Source organism: Myxine glutinosa, chromosome 2 (assembly GCF_964187855.1).
Source record: "Myxine glutinosa chromosome 2, kmMyxGlut1.1, whole genome shotgun sequence".
NCBI classification, from domain to species: Eukaryota; Metazoa; Chordata; class Myxini; order Myxiniformes; family Myxinidae; genus Myxine; species Myxine glutinosa.
In genome coordinates, this window is record NC_136262.1 from 186,669,730 (window position 1) to 186,685,338 (window position 15,609).

The 15,609-nt window shown below is 43.0% G+C and overlaps 1 protein-coding gene across 2 annotated transcripts in view; it reads left to right on the forward strand.

The window, feature by feature from the left end:
* Window positions 1–763: 763 nt before the first annotated feature.
* ADAMTSL5 (ADAMTS like 5) overlaps window positions 764–15,609 on the forward strand; it is a 167,710-nt gene continuing 152,864 nt past the window's right edge. The window contains exons 1-2 of one of the 2 annotated variants that reach the window (XM_068106601.2): window positions 764–1,114; window positions 1,636–1,720. In XM_068106601.2, the coding sequence (XP_067962702.2) occupies window positions 1,068–1,114; window positions 1,636–1,720 (132 nt within the window). In that variant the 5' untranslated portion in view covers window positions 764–1,067. The remainder of the gene's footprint in view (window positions 1,115–1,635; window positions 1,721–15,609) is intronic. The other variant, XM_068106602.2, reaches the window with a different exon arrangement.

Here is a 15,609-nt window from a genome sequence, read left to right on the forward strand (position 1 = left end):
TACGTGGTGGTGAGGTGTAATCGTCCCAAATTTCCAGTCTGCCCCTACCTCTCCCCTATGTATGTGCTGAGGGGTTCTTTCTTGAAAAAAAAAACATTCAACCTAAATTGCCTATAAAAATGTAATATCACAAACACAACAAATACATTTGTGCAAAATAATTGTTTGTATTATGATTGGTGTAAATCATGACAACACAGCAACTCAGGTACAGTCATTATCCTCAGATAAAATAAGCCCGTTCCTCAGTAACGGCTCAATCTAATATATATATATACTAAGAATAGGTGAGCTATTTTTAAATGTTTTATGTTTTATCACCTGTACATTTGAGCAGACAATATACCTGAAAATGTATTGTTTTTGGATTGTTATATTATTTATTTTCTGTGTATTCCAATTTTGACCCTTTCTGTGTTCCTCAGTTCTTGAACATACTTTCGGCCTTCAACCTCATTTTGTGTCAAACTTTGAGTAAGACAGTTTCTAATTGTGTTGATCATTTAAATGTTCTTGATGTATTCTCGGAACGAGGTCCACCCTGCGTGGAAATGTCAAATGGAAGAATGGCCACTCCACCCACGACGTCTGCGCTGCATCTAAATCGAAGCGATGAAACTTGTAAAGGCCACAAATCCATCGCCCTCGAAACACAATTCACTGGGAAAGGTGCATTCGTGAGCAAATGAGATTGCGACCCGAGATGACGGGCAAGGAACCGCCTCGTGGCAACGAAGGGGCGTGGTGGGGGGTGCGGCCTCCTGGGGAATGTCGCGGGACTTAGAATGAGACGGCACAGCCAGGAATTGGGTTCATTGCGCTGAAAGCCAAAGACCTATGCGGGAGTCCCGTGTCCAGCAGTGCTGCCAAGATCGAAGACCCCCGGAGTGGCATCCCTCATCTGGAACTTTCAGTGGCTGCGCTCGCCAATGAAGCTACATCTTGGCCGGTGATTGCGCAGGTGCACTAACGCGTTCAAGGTGGTGAAATTGCACCCGTAGGTGCCGCAGCGATCCAAAGGAGAGGACCCGAGCATCTCGACTCTTCGCACGCGAGGCGCGGCCATCATGTCAAGACACCTTACTGGGCTCGAGCAAGTTGACGAGGCGAGCAGGTGAGTGCTTATGGATGCTGAGGTGCGCTTACCCATGCGGTCCCGCAATCTCGATAATGCTAACCTAGGTTTCACCAAGACATGTGGAATCCCAAAACACCTTGGTGTTATCGGGCTCAAGGGCACCACCGGGAACACATTGACCACTTTTATTTTACAAAAAGCGCATCCTCAGTCAAATCTGGAGGAACTTGCAAATATATTGAGCCGGTAATTTGGAGGCAATGATCAAGAATCAAGATCATCCTGTCGTTGAGGTCCAGCCTTATTCCAGCTGTAACTTTAGGATAACTTCTTAACTCCTTCTCTAAAATATAGATGTGACCACCTCTGTGCATTTTGAAGTTTCCATTGAACGGCGATGAAGATGATGAACCAAGGATCGACAAGACCATTTGTTAACTCTAAACTAGATCTTTGCGGTCATGTTCTCCCAACTAGGAAGTGTATGTGTTTGCTACGATCCCTACCGGTAGTTTCCTACTAAAGTTTCCGCTTTTGTCCGTGTGTCCTCCAACAAGAAAATGTAGATACAAGCCGAGCCAGAAAGGATGTCGAGGTCCAGCAATGGCACTGCTGCTCGTCCTGTTCCTGAAGCCAATGCAGGTAACGATCCGCAGCGGCTTCGATTACCTTCGATATGTCGATCAGCCCACCTTGATCGAATTTATCAATAACTAGCACGATGAAATACAAGTTTACAAACAAATGTGCATTATTATGGATGGATTTTGGGGTACAAAGTGTATCTTGATTTAACCAGGTACATCATGCTGAAGTACGCAGTACTTACCGACTGAGATGCTTCTGGTATTAACAGCAGTTGCAAATTGTTAACCCACACCCGATGAAGTATCGGAGTGACGGCAATACTGCATTGGTGCTTCAACTTGTCTAATTCCTCCTTCCCATGCAATCAAAATGAAAGCAAAAGAGCTCAGTCATGACAACAACATGACCTACTTTTGTAACTGCTTTTTCACTCACTCCAGCCGAAGCAAAAAGACTTAACACAAATAGCAAGAGATCGTTTACTCTGTTTAACCACGCCCCCCCTTTTCCGCTGCTGTTTTCCCGCGTCACCCCTGACGCTCCGCCCCCATATCGCCAACAAGCTGAAAGTGCAATCCGGTCGTCAAGCAATTGTGGCGGAGAGCCACAGATTCAAATTATTAATACCGGAGCGGGTGTCTTTTGCATACCGGTGTCGCAAGCCTAACCGGCGCCTGTTCGAAATACTCCCTTCCCAATCATCATCCCCAGCCAAGCCTGGAATACACCTGTCCCGGGTTTCTTGGCATCATTTGGCCTAATGTTGCGGCCTAGTTGTTTATCCCATTGTATATCTGCAGCAGGTTATTTGCGTTAGCCCCACATTTTCTAGGTAAGACCCCGGTGAAACAATTCACTGTTTGTAAGAGATGCTTCATGTTTTGCTATGGCAGAACCAAGGCTTACGGAACCCACTGTTTATGGCATGAATGGAACATCTGAGCAGTGTTGCCTGCCCAGGCCTCTTGGCTAAGATCAGATTGCGGAGACCAGTTACACGCATATCATAGCGGCGACGCTTCGCCTTTCAAAGAGTAGAACCTGACAGTCCTGAGTGTTGGTTGCTTTAGCAGTCTGTGGCTGGGGGAAAGATGAAAGGGAAAAGGAAGTTGAAGGTTTGAGAAACGTTTTGCGAATTATATATATATATATAAATAAAAGTATATATATATTTAATGACCCATCCAACCATAAATGTGGTGGTCCATATGCAGTGAATGCCATCAGATTTACCCATCATTAGTTTCCTGTTCATGTTCATCACTGGAGGTCTTGTGCAGAAGTTTTGTGGTTTAGCATTTTCAAGTTCACCGTCAAGTCCATCGGATGGAAATATTGCTGTCACTGCCAAGAAGAGAAACAAATGGGAACTAGGACGGCACTCAGTAGAGAGCATACCTCCGCCTGGTTGGACATATCACTCAATGGTGAAGAATCACTTTAAAAAATTATATTAGCTAGATCCGGATCTGGATCTTCACCAAAATTGAAGATTCTTCCTTGTCACACACACAACCTGTCCAACAAGTTTTGTCAAAATCCGTCTACAACTTCTTGAGATATCCTGCTATGTATTGTTTTTGGCCCTATCTCCCAATGGTGAAGAATCGCTTTAAAAATTCTAGCAGCCGGATCCGAATCCTGATCTCCACCAAAATCTAATCATTTCGTCCGAATTCGTCCACAGCTTTTTGAGATATTTTGTTCACAAACAAACAAACAAATTAAAAATCACTCATAGAGCGACACTTGGCAAAACAGAACAAAGCAGAATGGCGCTCAGTACAGCATCCTTTTGACCTCAAAAATAATTAGTGGTTGAATTCAGTGACCTGATATGCAAATCGTCTTCAAAGTGTTAATTGCTTTAAAATTGACAATTTTAGAAATCTGACCTATGTTGACCTTTTGGCCTATGTTGACCTCAAAAATAGTTGGTGGTTGGTTTCAGTAAGCTGATATGAAAATCCTTTTCAAATTTCAAGTCAATCGGATGAAAATTGAGGATTTTAGAAATTTGAAAAAAGTGGTTGACCTTTGTCCTATGTTGACCTTTTAACCTAAGCTGATCTCAAAAATAGTTAGTGGTTTAATTCAGTTAGCCGATATGTAAATCCTCTTCAAATTTCAAGTCAATTGGATGAAAATTGAGGATTTTAGAAATTCAAAAAAAAGTGGTTGACCTATGTTGGTTTGCCTATGTTGACCTTTTGGCCGAAGCTGATCTCAAAAATAGTTGGTGGTTGAATTCAGTAAGCTGATATGTAAATCATATTCAAATTTCAAGTCAATTGGATGAAAATTGATTTCAGAAAAATAAAAAAGTGGTTAACCTTTGACCTATGTTGACCTTTTAGCCTAAGCTGATCTCAAAAATAGTTAGTGGTTGAATTCAGTTAGCCGATATGTAAATCCTATTAAAATTTCAAGTCAATCGGATGAAAATTGAGGATTTCAGAAATTCGAAAAAAGTAGTTGACCTTTGGCCTATGTTTACCTTTTGACCTCAAAAATATATAGGATTTTGTCGGCCCACGAACTCTACCATTTGGTGAGGTTTCGTGAAGATCAGTTTAAATTTGTGACCTGTAAGCAAGTTAAGTGAGCGGACAGACAAACACGCACACAAAGCGGAGTGATCAACATACTTGCAATTTTTTTTTTTTTTTTGCCAAGTAACAAACGGACGGACAGACAAACAGGGGTGAAAATATAACCTCCATCCGGGGGCAGAGGTAATAATGGGCCAACGGGTAATAAAAGTATGAAAAATCACTGCACTAGACAACTTCCTGGAGTAATGGCTTGTATTAGTATGTATATATTCACCTCTGAGTTGCCGAGCCTGGGCTTCAACTATGACCCAGCTATAAACTGGCGCCCTCATTGCAGGCAGGGTGATTCCTCAATAACTGGGAGTTCTACCCTGCTAGCATTAGTTGGTGGACGCTAAAGATCCCACGGTGATTCATAACTTCTCGAAGCGTAGGCGAGTTATAACCGGCACCCTGAACAAATTACAAATTTCTGCCCTAACCTGTGTGGGACACTGCATCAGCGGCACAGCTTGAACAAATGATGCAAGCCAGCAGTTACATGCTGCACACGAAATTGTGAGGATCTGCTGGCATTAGTTGGCAGACATTAATGATGCCGGACCCACTATCTTTTGCGAAGGGTAACCTGAATAAATTAGAAATTCCTGCCTAAAATTGCGGGTACCAAGTGGTCTGGTCTTCTCGGAGGTTCCTCGACACCGGGTAACATTGCCCGTTATCTCAGAGTGTGATTGCTGTGACGGCTGCAGGCTCTACTCCAGGTTCTACTCCAGGTCCTACTCCAGGTTCTACTCCAGGTCCTACTCCAGGTTCTACTCCAGGTCCTACTCCAGGTTCTACTCCAGGTCCTACTCCAGGTTCTACTCCAGGTCCTAGTCCAGGTATTCACAAGCCAAGAGTGAACTGCTGTCTTCTTCTCTAAAGGGTGCTCCATTGTTATGTAAGCTCGCATATCGATAAAATAAGATCAGAAAACATTGTTAACTCCCTCCATAAGTCAAAGACTCAAAAACTTTGGCTTTTGCTAGAAATTTCCAACAGTTGGATTGTTTTTAATCAGTGAAGCTGCTTCAACATTTGGCTACGTCATTCCTTCCATCTGTCCATCAAAAATGAAGAAGAAGAACCCTTCTAACCCACCGTGTTCAATTCTAAAGGGTTCTAAAGTGTAATTCGAGAAGGTTCTAAAATTTAATTCTAGAATGTCCTAAAGTGTGATTCTAGAGGGTTCTAAAGGTTATTTATAGAGGGTTCTAAAGGATATTTCTAGAGGGTTATAAAGTGTAATTCCAGATTGTTCTAAAGGTGATTTCTAGAGGGTTATAAAGGTTATTTCTAGGAGTTCTAAAGGTTATTTCTAGAGGATTCTAAAGGGTATTTCTAGAGGGTTCTAAAGGATATTTCTACAGGGTTCTAAAGGGTATTTCTGGAGGGTTTTAATGTGTAAGTCTAGAGGACTGTACAGGTTATTTCCAGAAGGTTCTAAGGTTTAATTCCAGAGGGTTCTAAAGGGTGTTTCTAGAGGATTCTAAAGTGTAATTCTAGATGGTTCTAAAGTGTAATTCTAGAATGTTCTAATGGGTATTTCTAGAGGGTTCTAAAGTGTAATTCTAGGGGGTTCTAAAGGTTATTTCTAGAGGTTCCAAAAGTTATTTCTAGAGGGTTCTAAAGTGTAATTCTAGGGGGTTCTAAAGTGGAATTGTAGGGGGTTCTAAAGGGTATTTCTAGAGGGTTCTAAAGGGTATTTCTAGAGGGTTCTAAAGGATATTTCGAGAGGGTTCGAAAGGGTATTTCTGGAGGGTTTTAATGTGTAATTCTAGAGGACTGTACAGGTTATTTCCAGAAGGGTCTAAAGTTTAATTCTAGAGGGTTCTAAAGGGTGTTTCTGGAGGATTCTAAAGTGTAATTCTAGATGGTTCTAAAGTGTAATTCTAGAAGGTTCTAAAGGGTATTTCTAGAGGGTTCTAAAGTGTAATTATCGGGGGGTTCTAAAGGATATTTCTAGAGGTTCCAAAAGTTATTTCTAGAGGGTTCTAAAGTGTAATTCCAGATGGTTCTAAAGGTTATTTCTAGAGGGTTCTAAAGGTTATTTCTAGAAGTTCTAAAGGTTATTTCTAGAGGATTCTAAAGGGTATTTCTAGAGGGTTCTAAAGGATATTTCTAGAGAGTTCTAAAGGGTATTTCTGGAGGGTTTTAATGTGTAATTCTAGAGGACTGTACAGGTTATTTCCAGAAGGTTCTAAAGTTTAATTCTAGAGGGTTCTAAAGGGTGTTTCTAGAGGATTCTAAAGTGTAATTCTAGATGGTTCTAAAGTGTAATTCTAGAATGTTCTAAAGGGTATTTCTAGAGGGTTCTAAAGTGTAATTCTCGGGGGGTTCTAAAGGATATTTCTAGAGGTTCCAAAAGTTATTTCTCACAGGTTCTAAAGTGTAATTCTAGGGGGTTCTAAAGTGGAATTGTAGGGGATTCTAAAGGGTATTTCTAGAGGGTTCTAAAGGGTATTTCTAGAGGGTTCTAAAGGATATTTCTAGAGTGTTCTAAAGGGTATTTCTGGAGGGTTTTAATGTGTAATTCTAGAGGACTGTACAGGTTATTTCCAGAAGGTTCTAAAGTTTAATTCTAGAGGGTTCTAAAGGGTGTTTCTAGATAATTCTAAAGTATAATTCTAGATGGTTCTAAAGTGTAATTCTAGAAGGTTCTAAAGGGTATTTCTAGAGGGTTCTAAAGTGTAATTCTCGGGGGGTTCTAAAGGATATTTCTAGAGGTTCCAAAAGTTATTTCTCACAGGTTCTAAAGTGTAATTCTAGGGGGTTCTAAAGGGTATTTTTACAGGGTTCTAAAGTGTAATTCTAGAGGGTTCTAAAGGCTATTTCTACAGGGTTCTAAAGTGGAATTCTAGAGGGTTGTAAAGGCTATTTATACAGGGTCCTAAAGTGGAATTCTAGAGGGTTCTAATGTGTAATTATAGGGGGTTCTAAAGGGTATTTCTAGAGGGTTCTAAAGTTTAATTCTAGAGAGTTCTAACGGGTACTTCTACAGGGTTCTAAAGTGTAATTCTACAGGATTCTAAAGTGTATTTCTAGTGGGTTCTAAAGGGTGTTTCTGGAGGTTTCAAAAGGTATTTTCTAGAGGGTTCTAAAGTGTAATTCTAGACATCTAGAGGGTTCTAAAGTGTAATTCTAGAGGATTCTAAATTGTAATTCTAGGGGGTTATAAAGGGTATTTCTCGATGGTTCTAAAGTGTAATTCTAGAGGGTTCTAAAGGCTATTTCTACAGGGTTCTAATGTAATTCTAGAGGTAAAGAGTATTTCTATACGGTTCTAAAGTGTAATTCTAGATGGTTCTCACGGTTATTTCTACAGGGTCCTAAAGTGTAATTTCAGAGGGTTCTAAAGTGTAATTATAGCAGGTTCTAAAGTGTAATTCTAGAGGGTTTTAACATGTAATTGTGAGAGGATTCTAAAGGATATTTCTAGAGGGTTCTAAAAGGCAATTCTAGTGGGTTCTAAAGGGTAATTCTAATGCAATCTGCTCTTTTCTAGACTTTGCCTATTTCATATTAAAAACGCCAAGCTGAACTGCTTCCTTCGGACACAGCTGTGAATTTCATTTTTGTGAATCTTATAAGACTCTGCAATTGGCTGCCTTTTTGTGACCAGGTAGAGCGCATACCTCCGCCAGGCTGAACAGTGTATGTTTTGTATCCCACTGATAGGCCGGATCTAGATTTGGACCTGAACCAAAATTGAATCGGCTTGTTCTTGTCGCCTAACCAATTCATCCTCCTAGTTTCATCCGAATCCGTCCACAGCAATTTGAGATATTATGCTATATATAGATTTTGGCCCTATCACTCAATGGTGAAGAATCACTTTAATAAAAAAAATTTAAATCCTCGTATCCGGATTCGGATCTTCACCAAAATCGAATCGATTAGTCGTTGTCACACATCGAACCTGTCCACCAGGTTTTGTCCAAATCCGTCCATAACTTTTTCATATATCCTGCCTTACAGACAGACAAACAGACAAATATGGTGAAAACATAACCTTCCACCTTCGTTGCTGGAGGTAATGACAGGACATTCGACCTTCTCGTCCCCCTCTCTTTTCCCTGAGAACGCAAGGATAGGCCGTAAACAGTCACTAATACAAAGTTGTTGCGCCCATGATGTTTCTTCCCTCATTCTCCTTTCCTTCCTTTTCCCAGTTTCCTGTTGATAGAACTGCCCTCGACTCATCAGATAGCTTCATGTGATGTTTTTAATTTTGACCTTCCTCTTTCTCTTCCAATGAGTAATTTCAAACATAAATGTCACTTGACTTGTGTGTTGCACTTCCTTCATGTAAATTCCAATTGTTCCCATTCTCTTCCCTCGATTCTTGGACATTTGCCATCCACCCAAACGGAGAATGGCTCCATCTGTTCAATTTTGAACTTTTCATTTTATCATCTTTATCCAGATTTTTTTTAAACGAATTGAGATTTTCAGTCATTCCTGAGAGGTCGGCAATACCTCGTGTTTGTTTGTCGGCCCATGATTTGCTTTCACCTTTATGTGACGTTATTGATATTTAACCAATAGAAAAGAAAAACTATAAACTGCCATCCTGGTGTTTCACATGCACGGCCTGGCATCAATATTTGTGCCATCCCTTGGATGACGTCACACTCGGTGTCCTGTCTGCCAACGTTAGTTTGTGGACGTTAAAATATCTCACTGTGTACGTCGAGAAGAGTAGGTGCGTTATCGCCGGCACCCTAACCATATTCCAAAATTCCTGCCCTCACTAACCGCCGCGAATGCAAGGGCAAACCCCGGAGCGTAACCGGTGCCAAGAAACGACTTCGGCAACACAAACGGAACAGCTCATCTCATCATAATCCTTGTGGCATTTCTTTCATTGTTCATTGGTATTTTCCTTCATTGGTCATATCATAAGCCTGCATGAATAACATGTATTATCATCTCAACATTGCCCGAGAGATGGCGGGGTGGGGTGATCATTGAATCCTGCTGAAGGTTATCCCTGCTTCATTCTAATATATTATTGCAGGGATGTGAATTGGGGATAATGGGTGTAATTTAGAATAGTTATGTCATTTAATAAATGTCAAGCATAAGTGGTGGTGTCAGGGTAAATGATCATGTGTCATAGTCAGTATTAGGAGATGATAACCATCACCTCTCCCCTCCATATATGTCTGAGCTCACACTATCCCCCTTCCTTAATCCCTTAAATCATTCCCTTGCAATCTGTCTGTGCTTTCCTTTATAATAAACTGTCAACAACCAGGTCCTCAAGCCAAGCGAACTCCCCCCTCACCCCTACCAAGGACGGCAAAAGTACGCCTTGCGATTGTGCGCTGATGTAAGAACCGCCAGGAACCTCTAAAATCCCCTGAAACCGTAGCAATGGTGGGTCTGTCGCGGGCTCGTGAGGCCCAGGGTTAAAACCGAGCGGTGCATGGTCATGAGGTTAAAAATAGTCGAGGGCCGGGATGAGCTTGCAGAAGCTTGGTCCATCGAGTGGAACATAAGAGCTCAAGCGTGGCACGGGAGAACGCAGAAACTAAACTACAGCAGAACGGTTGGCAGCAGTTCGAGGGAACAAAGGGAGCAGAGAAGTTAGTGGAGCTCGGGCGAGCTGGACGATGGGTCTCCACAGCAGCCGGACATTGGTGTTCCCAAGGGGCGCTACAACGCCGGGAGGTGGTCTACTGAACATCTCTGTCTCCCTCTTGTTCCCGCCACAGCGCCGCCATTTTCACTCCATCTTCCCGCACCAGACTCCTGCAGACAGGGAGGGTGCAAGCATAGCGCAGGGAGAAGATTCCCTCTCTTTGTCTCGTCTTTCTCCCTGTCCAACTATTCGTGTTGTGAAAGGTTAAGGAAGGTAGAGTGATAAGCTGCCGAGATATCGTGGCCGCGTTGGTTTTAGAATTGTATGGAGACTTGTGAGACATGCGTTTTTCTCTCTAATCCTGTTCTCCCTGTCCCTTTTTGGGATTCATTACCAAAAGTGCATAGAGGTTATGGTTTCACCCCTGTTTGTGTCTGTCTGTTTGTAAGTAGGATATTTCAAAAAGTTATGGACGGACTCGGAAGATACTTGGGGGGACCTGTTGGTTGTGTGACATGGATGAATTGATTGGATTTTGGTGAAGATCTGGGTCCAGATCCAGATACTATAATTTCATAATTTTTAAAGTGATTCTTCACCATTGAAAGCTTTGGCCAAAAACTATATTTGGCGGGGAAGTATCGCAATGGCAAATCTCCTTAGAGTTTCTTTATGTCGGAAACCGAAGAAAATATCTGTTCGGCTTTGCCGGCGGATGGCTTATGGTCTCTAAAGACAATCCGTTACTAAATTGTACAGCGTTCAGGTGGCAGATTTGACCAAGTGTCCACCCAGCGGTCCATTTTCACAATATCTGCAGTATTGTAACAGACTTGGTCTCCTTAACGGGTGACACAAGACTGCTGGATATTATTACCCAAGATACTGGGAAGAGGCATTCTTCGAGCATGGTGACTCCGCATTGCGGTGTGATTAGAATCACTTCATTTGGCGGTGTGGTAGTTCAGCACACATGTACAGTTTTAAAGGGAATTTGGTTATGATGGAGGGCGGTTCTGTAGCTGAAAATGTACAGATGATACACTTTAATAAATAATTAGGATGGGGCCGGGCAAGAAACTATGAATAAAGAGAGATGTCAAAAACCTGATTGGCACACACATTGAACTGCATGGAAACAATACCCATGTCTAACCTTTAAGCTAAACTTATCACAGTCAGACTCGTTTGGGGACACAAAACAACGAAAGGATGGATAGGATGGATGAAGTATAGGTTCTGTGGGCCACCCTATATGTTGAGACGTTGGTGGGGGTAGGTGCAGCATTGGTGTGCAGATAGGCACACGTGCGGGATGCTCCAGTCGTTGAATTGATCGTCTATCTCAGGGGCTTCGTCTATATTTTGGTCTGTCGAACTCTCCCGAATCTCGGGCTGTCCTCTTGGCGACCACTATGCCTTGGAGCACCCTGGAGATGAACCCATGTGGAAGACCATCCCTGTCACTGGCGCTCATCCTTTGCTATCCTGACAACCACACTAACTGCTGGTGTCTGACCATGGCTAGTTTATATCACTACGGCACAGGTCCCCACACATTCAGGCTTCCTTCCTCACCTCCACCCTGTGAGGGTCAAAATGTACACCCACGGTAATGATGCATGCTGAACGTGTGTGTGTGATGGCAATTGGTCACGCTAAAGAGTGTCAATTACAGGAAAACGAGGGGAAAGAGACAGACATGGGGGTTGTGGCACCGAGCACACCTTCCTCATCACCCGACCCCGGTTGTTGCTAACTGGGGGTAACACTAATATTCATTGAGATAAAGAATTAACCCCTAAGTCATTTTAGTAACAACATATTCAACATTTTTGAATGTATGAGTTCACCACTGCCACCTGCCAGATGTACCAGACCTACGTCATTTTCCTGATTGTCTCCAAAGTAATCCGTCTAACCTCTGCGGTCTTTTTATGGTTCAAGGGCTTGTAATTCAGGTCTGGGTTTTAAAAACCCAGCTTCCCTTTTGCATAACATTTACAGCATTGTCTGTGCATTCACATGTTTCATCCACAATTTTGGCCATGAGCAACAAAATCATCATTCAACTGTTGTGCGTGTGTCCAAAAGTAGAACAGAAGGTAGCAAAACTGAATATTTTTGGTGAGTGGTTATGTTCTGCAGTTCCACTCTTGTGTTTTGTGAATGAAAAGGAAAATTTTTTGGAGCTTCATCAGTTTCACGGAAGAGTTGGTGAAATGAATGATTGCAAGTCACAAGTAGGCCACAAAATCCTCGTACTGTAAGTGAATAACATTTGGACATGGAAATTTTCATTCAAAGTTCTCTGTTCACCAAACAGTTTGGTGGCAGCTGTTAAGGGATGATTCATGCCTGGTTTATATTTCCTCAAACATATAAAGCCGAGAAGCTCAGCATGAAAGGAAATGCCGGTAATCAGGATAAAAGCAGTAGGAGAAAGAAGTCACCTGACCGATTGCAAGTATCCCCATTGAATTAAGGAAGTTTGGTTGAACCTCATATTAGCAGGAAACTGATGAAGATTGGCAGAAACTATGAATGAACCTAATCCAGTGCTCCTGCTGGCTGATTGGCTGCTGGAAATTGTTGATCGTCATTGTTGTATGTCTTATAACAGCCATTGTGAACGATGAAGCTGTACTTGCAGTAATGGAGCGATTTTCTATTGTTTCTTTCTTATACAAAGCAAGCATACATACACGATGTAATTGCTGTTTAATTTTCAAGTTAGGGACTTCCACTTCCGGTCCCTCGAGCAAGGAAGTGACTTCGACCTCTGCACGGCATCAAAGTTTTAAGTATTTTCCCATTCGAATATCTGTCAAATTTCCGCTCGTTATTTTATTGTGTATGTGTTACTGTGTGTTTCTAGTTAGTGTTGATTTGCAATTTGTGCAAACTTGTGTACAATTAAATCGTTTTCTGTTCGCACTGCGTGCGTGGGCTGGTACCTTGAGGCTTCCCTCACTGCGTCGGTGTTTTGTGAATTTAAGTTCTTTCCTTCGCTGTATTGCTTATTTCTTAGATTTTCTCTTCTCCCCCTAACTTCCCCGAATATCTACCCGTTATCTAACATTTAAATACAAATTATTATTATTTTTAAATATTATTTCCTTCTCTCCTCGCGGGCCCCCACATGTGCTGTTGTCTCGCCCTGCCCCCTTTATCTCCTTTTCTTTCACCTCTTCCTTCCATCTCCAGCCGAAACTCACCTTTCCAATTCTAGTTTCCTCCATCCCATTTAACCCTTTCTCCTTTCTATGATCCATGTCCTCACTTCAGCGACTTTTCCCAGATTTGTTTTTCACGGTTTTGTTTGAAATATGTTCAAACTTTCCCCTGCAGTGTTTTTTCAGTGGTTTATTACAACACGCTGTTTTTCTTCATATTTAAAAGGCTTTTTTCAATTTCCTCATCAAATCACTCCATTTCAAAAACATATTCAATCTCTTAGTCATTCCTTTCTATATTCTGCAAACTCCCCTTCATTCCACCCCTCCTCTATCGTTTTCAAAGGGATCTCTGACTTGAAAATCACAATAAACCCAGTTTGTAATAAATGTTCGTTTTTCATTAATCATCCACTTTCTAAACTCCCCCCTCACCCCTCCCCTCCAAAACTCCCCCCTCACCCCTCCCTTTCAATTCTCCCTCCTCACCCATCCCCTCCTAAACTCCCCCCTCACTCCTCCCATCCTAAACTCCCCCTCGTCCCTCCCCTCCAAAACTCCTCCTCACCCCTCCCCTTCAAAACTTTCCCCTCACCCTCCCCTTCAAAACTCCCCCCTCACCCCTCCCCTTCAAAACTCCACCCCACCCCTCCCCTTATAATCTCCCTCCCCTACTATTTTTCTCCAATTCTCCCCCCTCCATCCTCCTCCTCAAAACTGCCTCCTCCCCAATTCCTCTTTCTTCCATCACATACCTCTACCTCCTCCAACCTTTGACTTTGCTCTGCCCCCCCTCAAACAACCCCTCACTGTGCCTCATCCCATCACCATCAAACCTTTTGTCCTCCTCATCCTTCCCTTTCTCCTAACTCTTCTGCAATCTCTGACACACTATCAACAGCTCTCCCTACCTCCCCCTCTCACCCCTCATCTTACCCTACCCCTCCCCTACCCTGTACCCGATGCTCTGCCTCCCTCTTCCTCAACGGTATGGACCTCAAACATCCGGGGCCTTCGCTCAAATCTGATTGATCTCTCTATACAGGTTGCTTCTGACGAACCAGACGTAATCTGCTTAACAGAAACTTTCCTCCTTCAAGATGTCTCTGATTCCTTAATATCTCTTCCTGGTTACTCCATCCTCCGGTATGATAGACCTGAGCCTCGTCCTGGTGGTGGGATTGCTATCTTTATCAAAAACTCTCTTCCTCACTCTCCTTGCACTGCCGTCTCTCCACCCCACCCCCAGGAGTACCTCTGGCTACGGCTTCCTCTCCGCTCCCACCTTTTGTTCATATGTGTGTTGTACCGTCGTCCAAACAGTGATGACTCCATTTACATCTCCCTGTCTGACAACATGGACCAACTTCTATCAACTCATCCCAACTCTCTCTTCCTCACATGTGGCGACTTCAACTGTCATCATGCCAGCTGGCTGGGTGTGGGTTCCTCTTTCACCAGCCATGGCACCTCAGCAAAGGACTTCTGTGACTCACTGGGACTGGCACAATCTGTCAATTTCCCGACCCGGATCTCAGTCAATGGAGTATCTTCTCTTCTAGACTTGGTTATGACTAACTTCCCTGCAAATGTCTGCTGCTCTTCTTCTGCTCCAATCGGTTCTTCTGATCATGTGCTTGTTAAAGTGGACATCTCTCTGACCATTCTCAGAGAGCCTCCTCAGCACCAACGAGTCTGGCATTTCACTCAGGCCAACTGGCACGGTCTTCAAGCAGCCATCAATCATCTGGACTGGTCTCCCATCTCCACAGCTTCTGACATCAACTCTTCCTGGGAATTCTTCCAAAGTAAACTGCTCTCTCTCATGCACAGATTTATCCCATCTCGTCTTCAGTTGTCATACCCTTCCTCCCGTCCATGGTACACTGAAGCTTGTGGTGAAGCAGTTGCCATGAAGCAACTTGCCTTCACCTCATGGAAGGCTAATCCAACTGAAGATAATCTCAGTTTCTTTCACAAAGCATGGAACAAGTGTGTGTCTACCCTCAGGAGAGCCTGGAAACAATATCTCACTACTCTCAAGACTGAACTCTCAAACCTGTCTCCCTCATCCAAATCTTGGTGGCATATGGTCAAATCTGTTTCTGGTGTTTGTTCCCCTTCCATGCCCTCCCTTACCTCAAACGGCTACACAGCTGACACTGCACATGAAAAAGCTGAATGCCTCAACTCTGTGTTTGCCTCAAAATCTTGTGTACCGAACCCATCTCTCTCTGTACCCACCTCTTACCCAGTCGAATCCAGATGCTCCTGGACTCTGTGTCCTTTTCTCCTGACAAGGTGGAGAAGTTTTTGTCAAACCTCGACTCTGATTCTGCAACTGGACCAGACGGCATCAGCCCACGGGTCCTAAAATCCTGCTCTGCCACTCTATCTCACCCTCCCTCTGTTGTCGTTACCCTCTCTTTTGCTCAAGGTCATCTGCCATCTGCTTGGAAATCAGCCAACATCACCGCTTTAAACAAAAAGGTACAAAAACCGGTCCTTGCAACTACAGACCAATCAGCCTGCTCCAAATTATCAGCAAGGTCATGGAATCAATCATCGCTTCTGACATCAAAT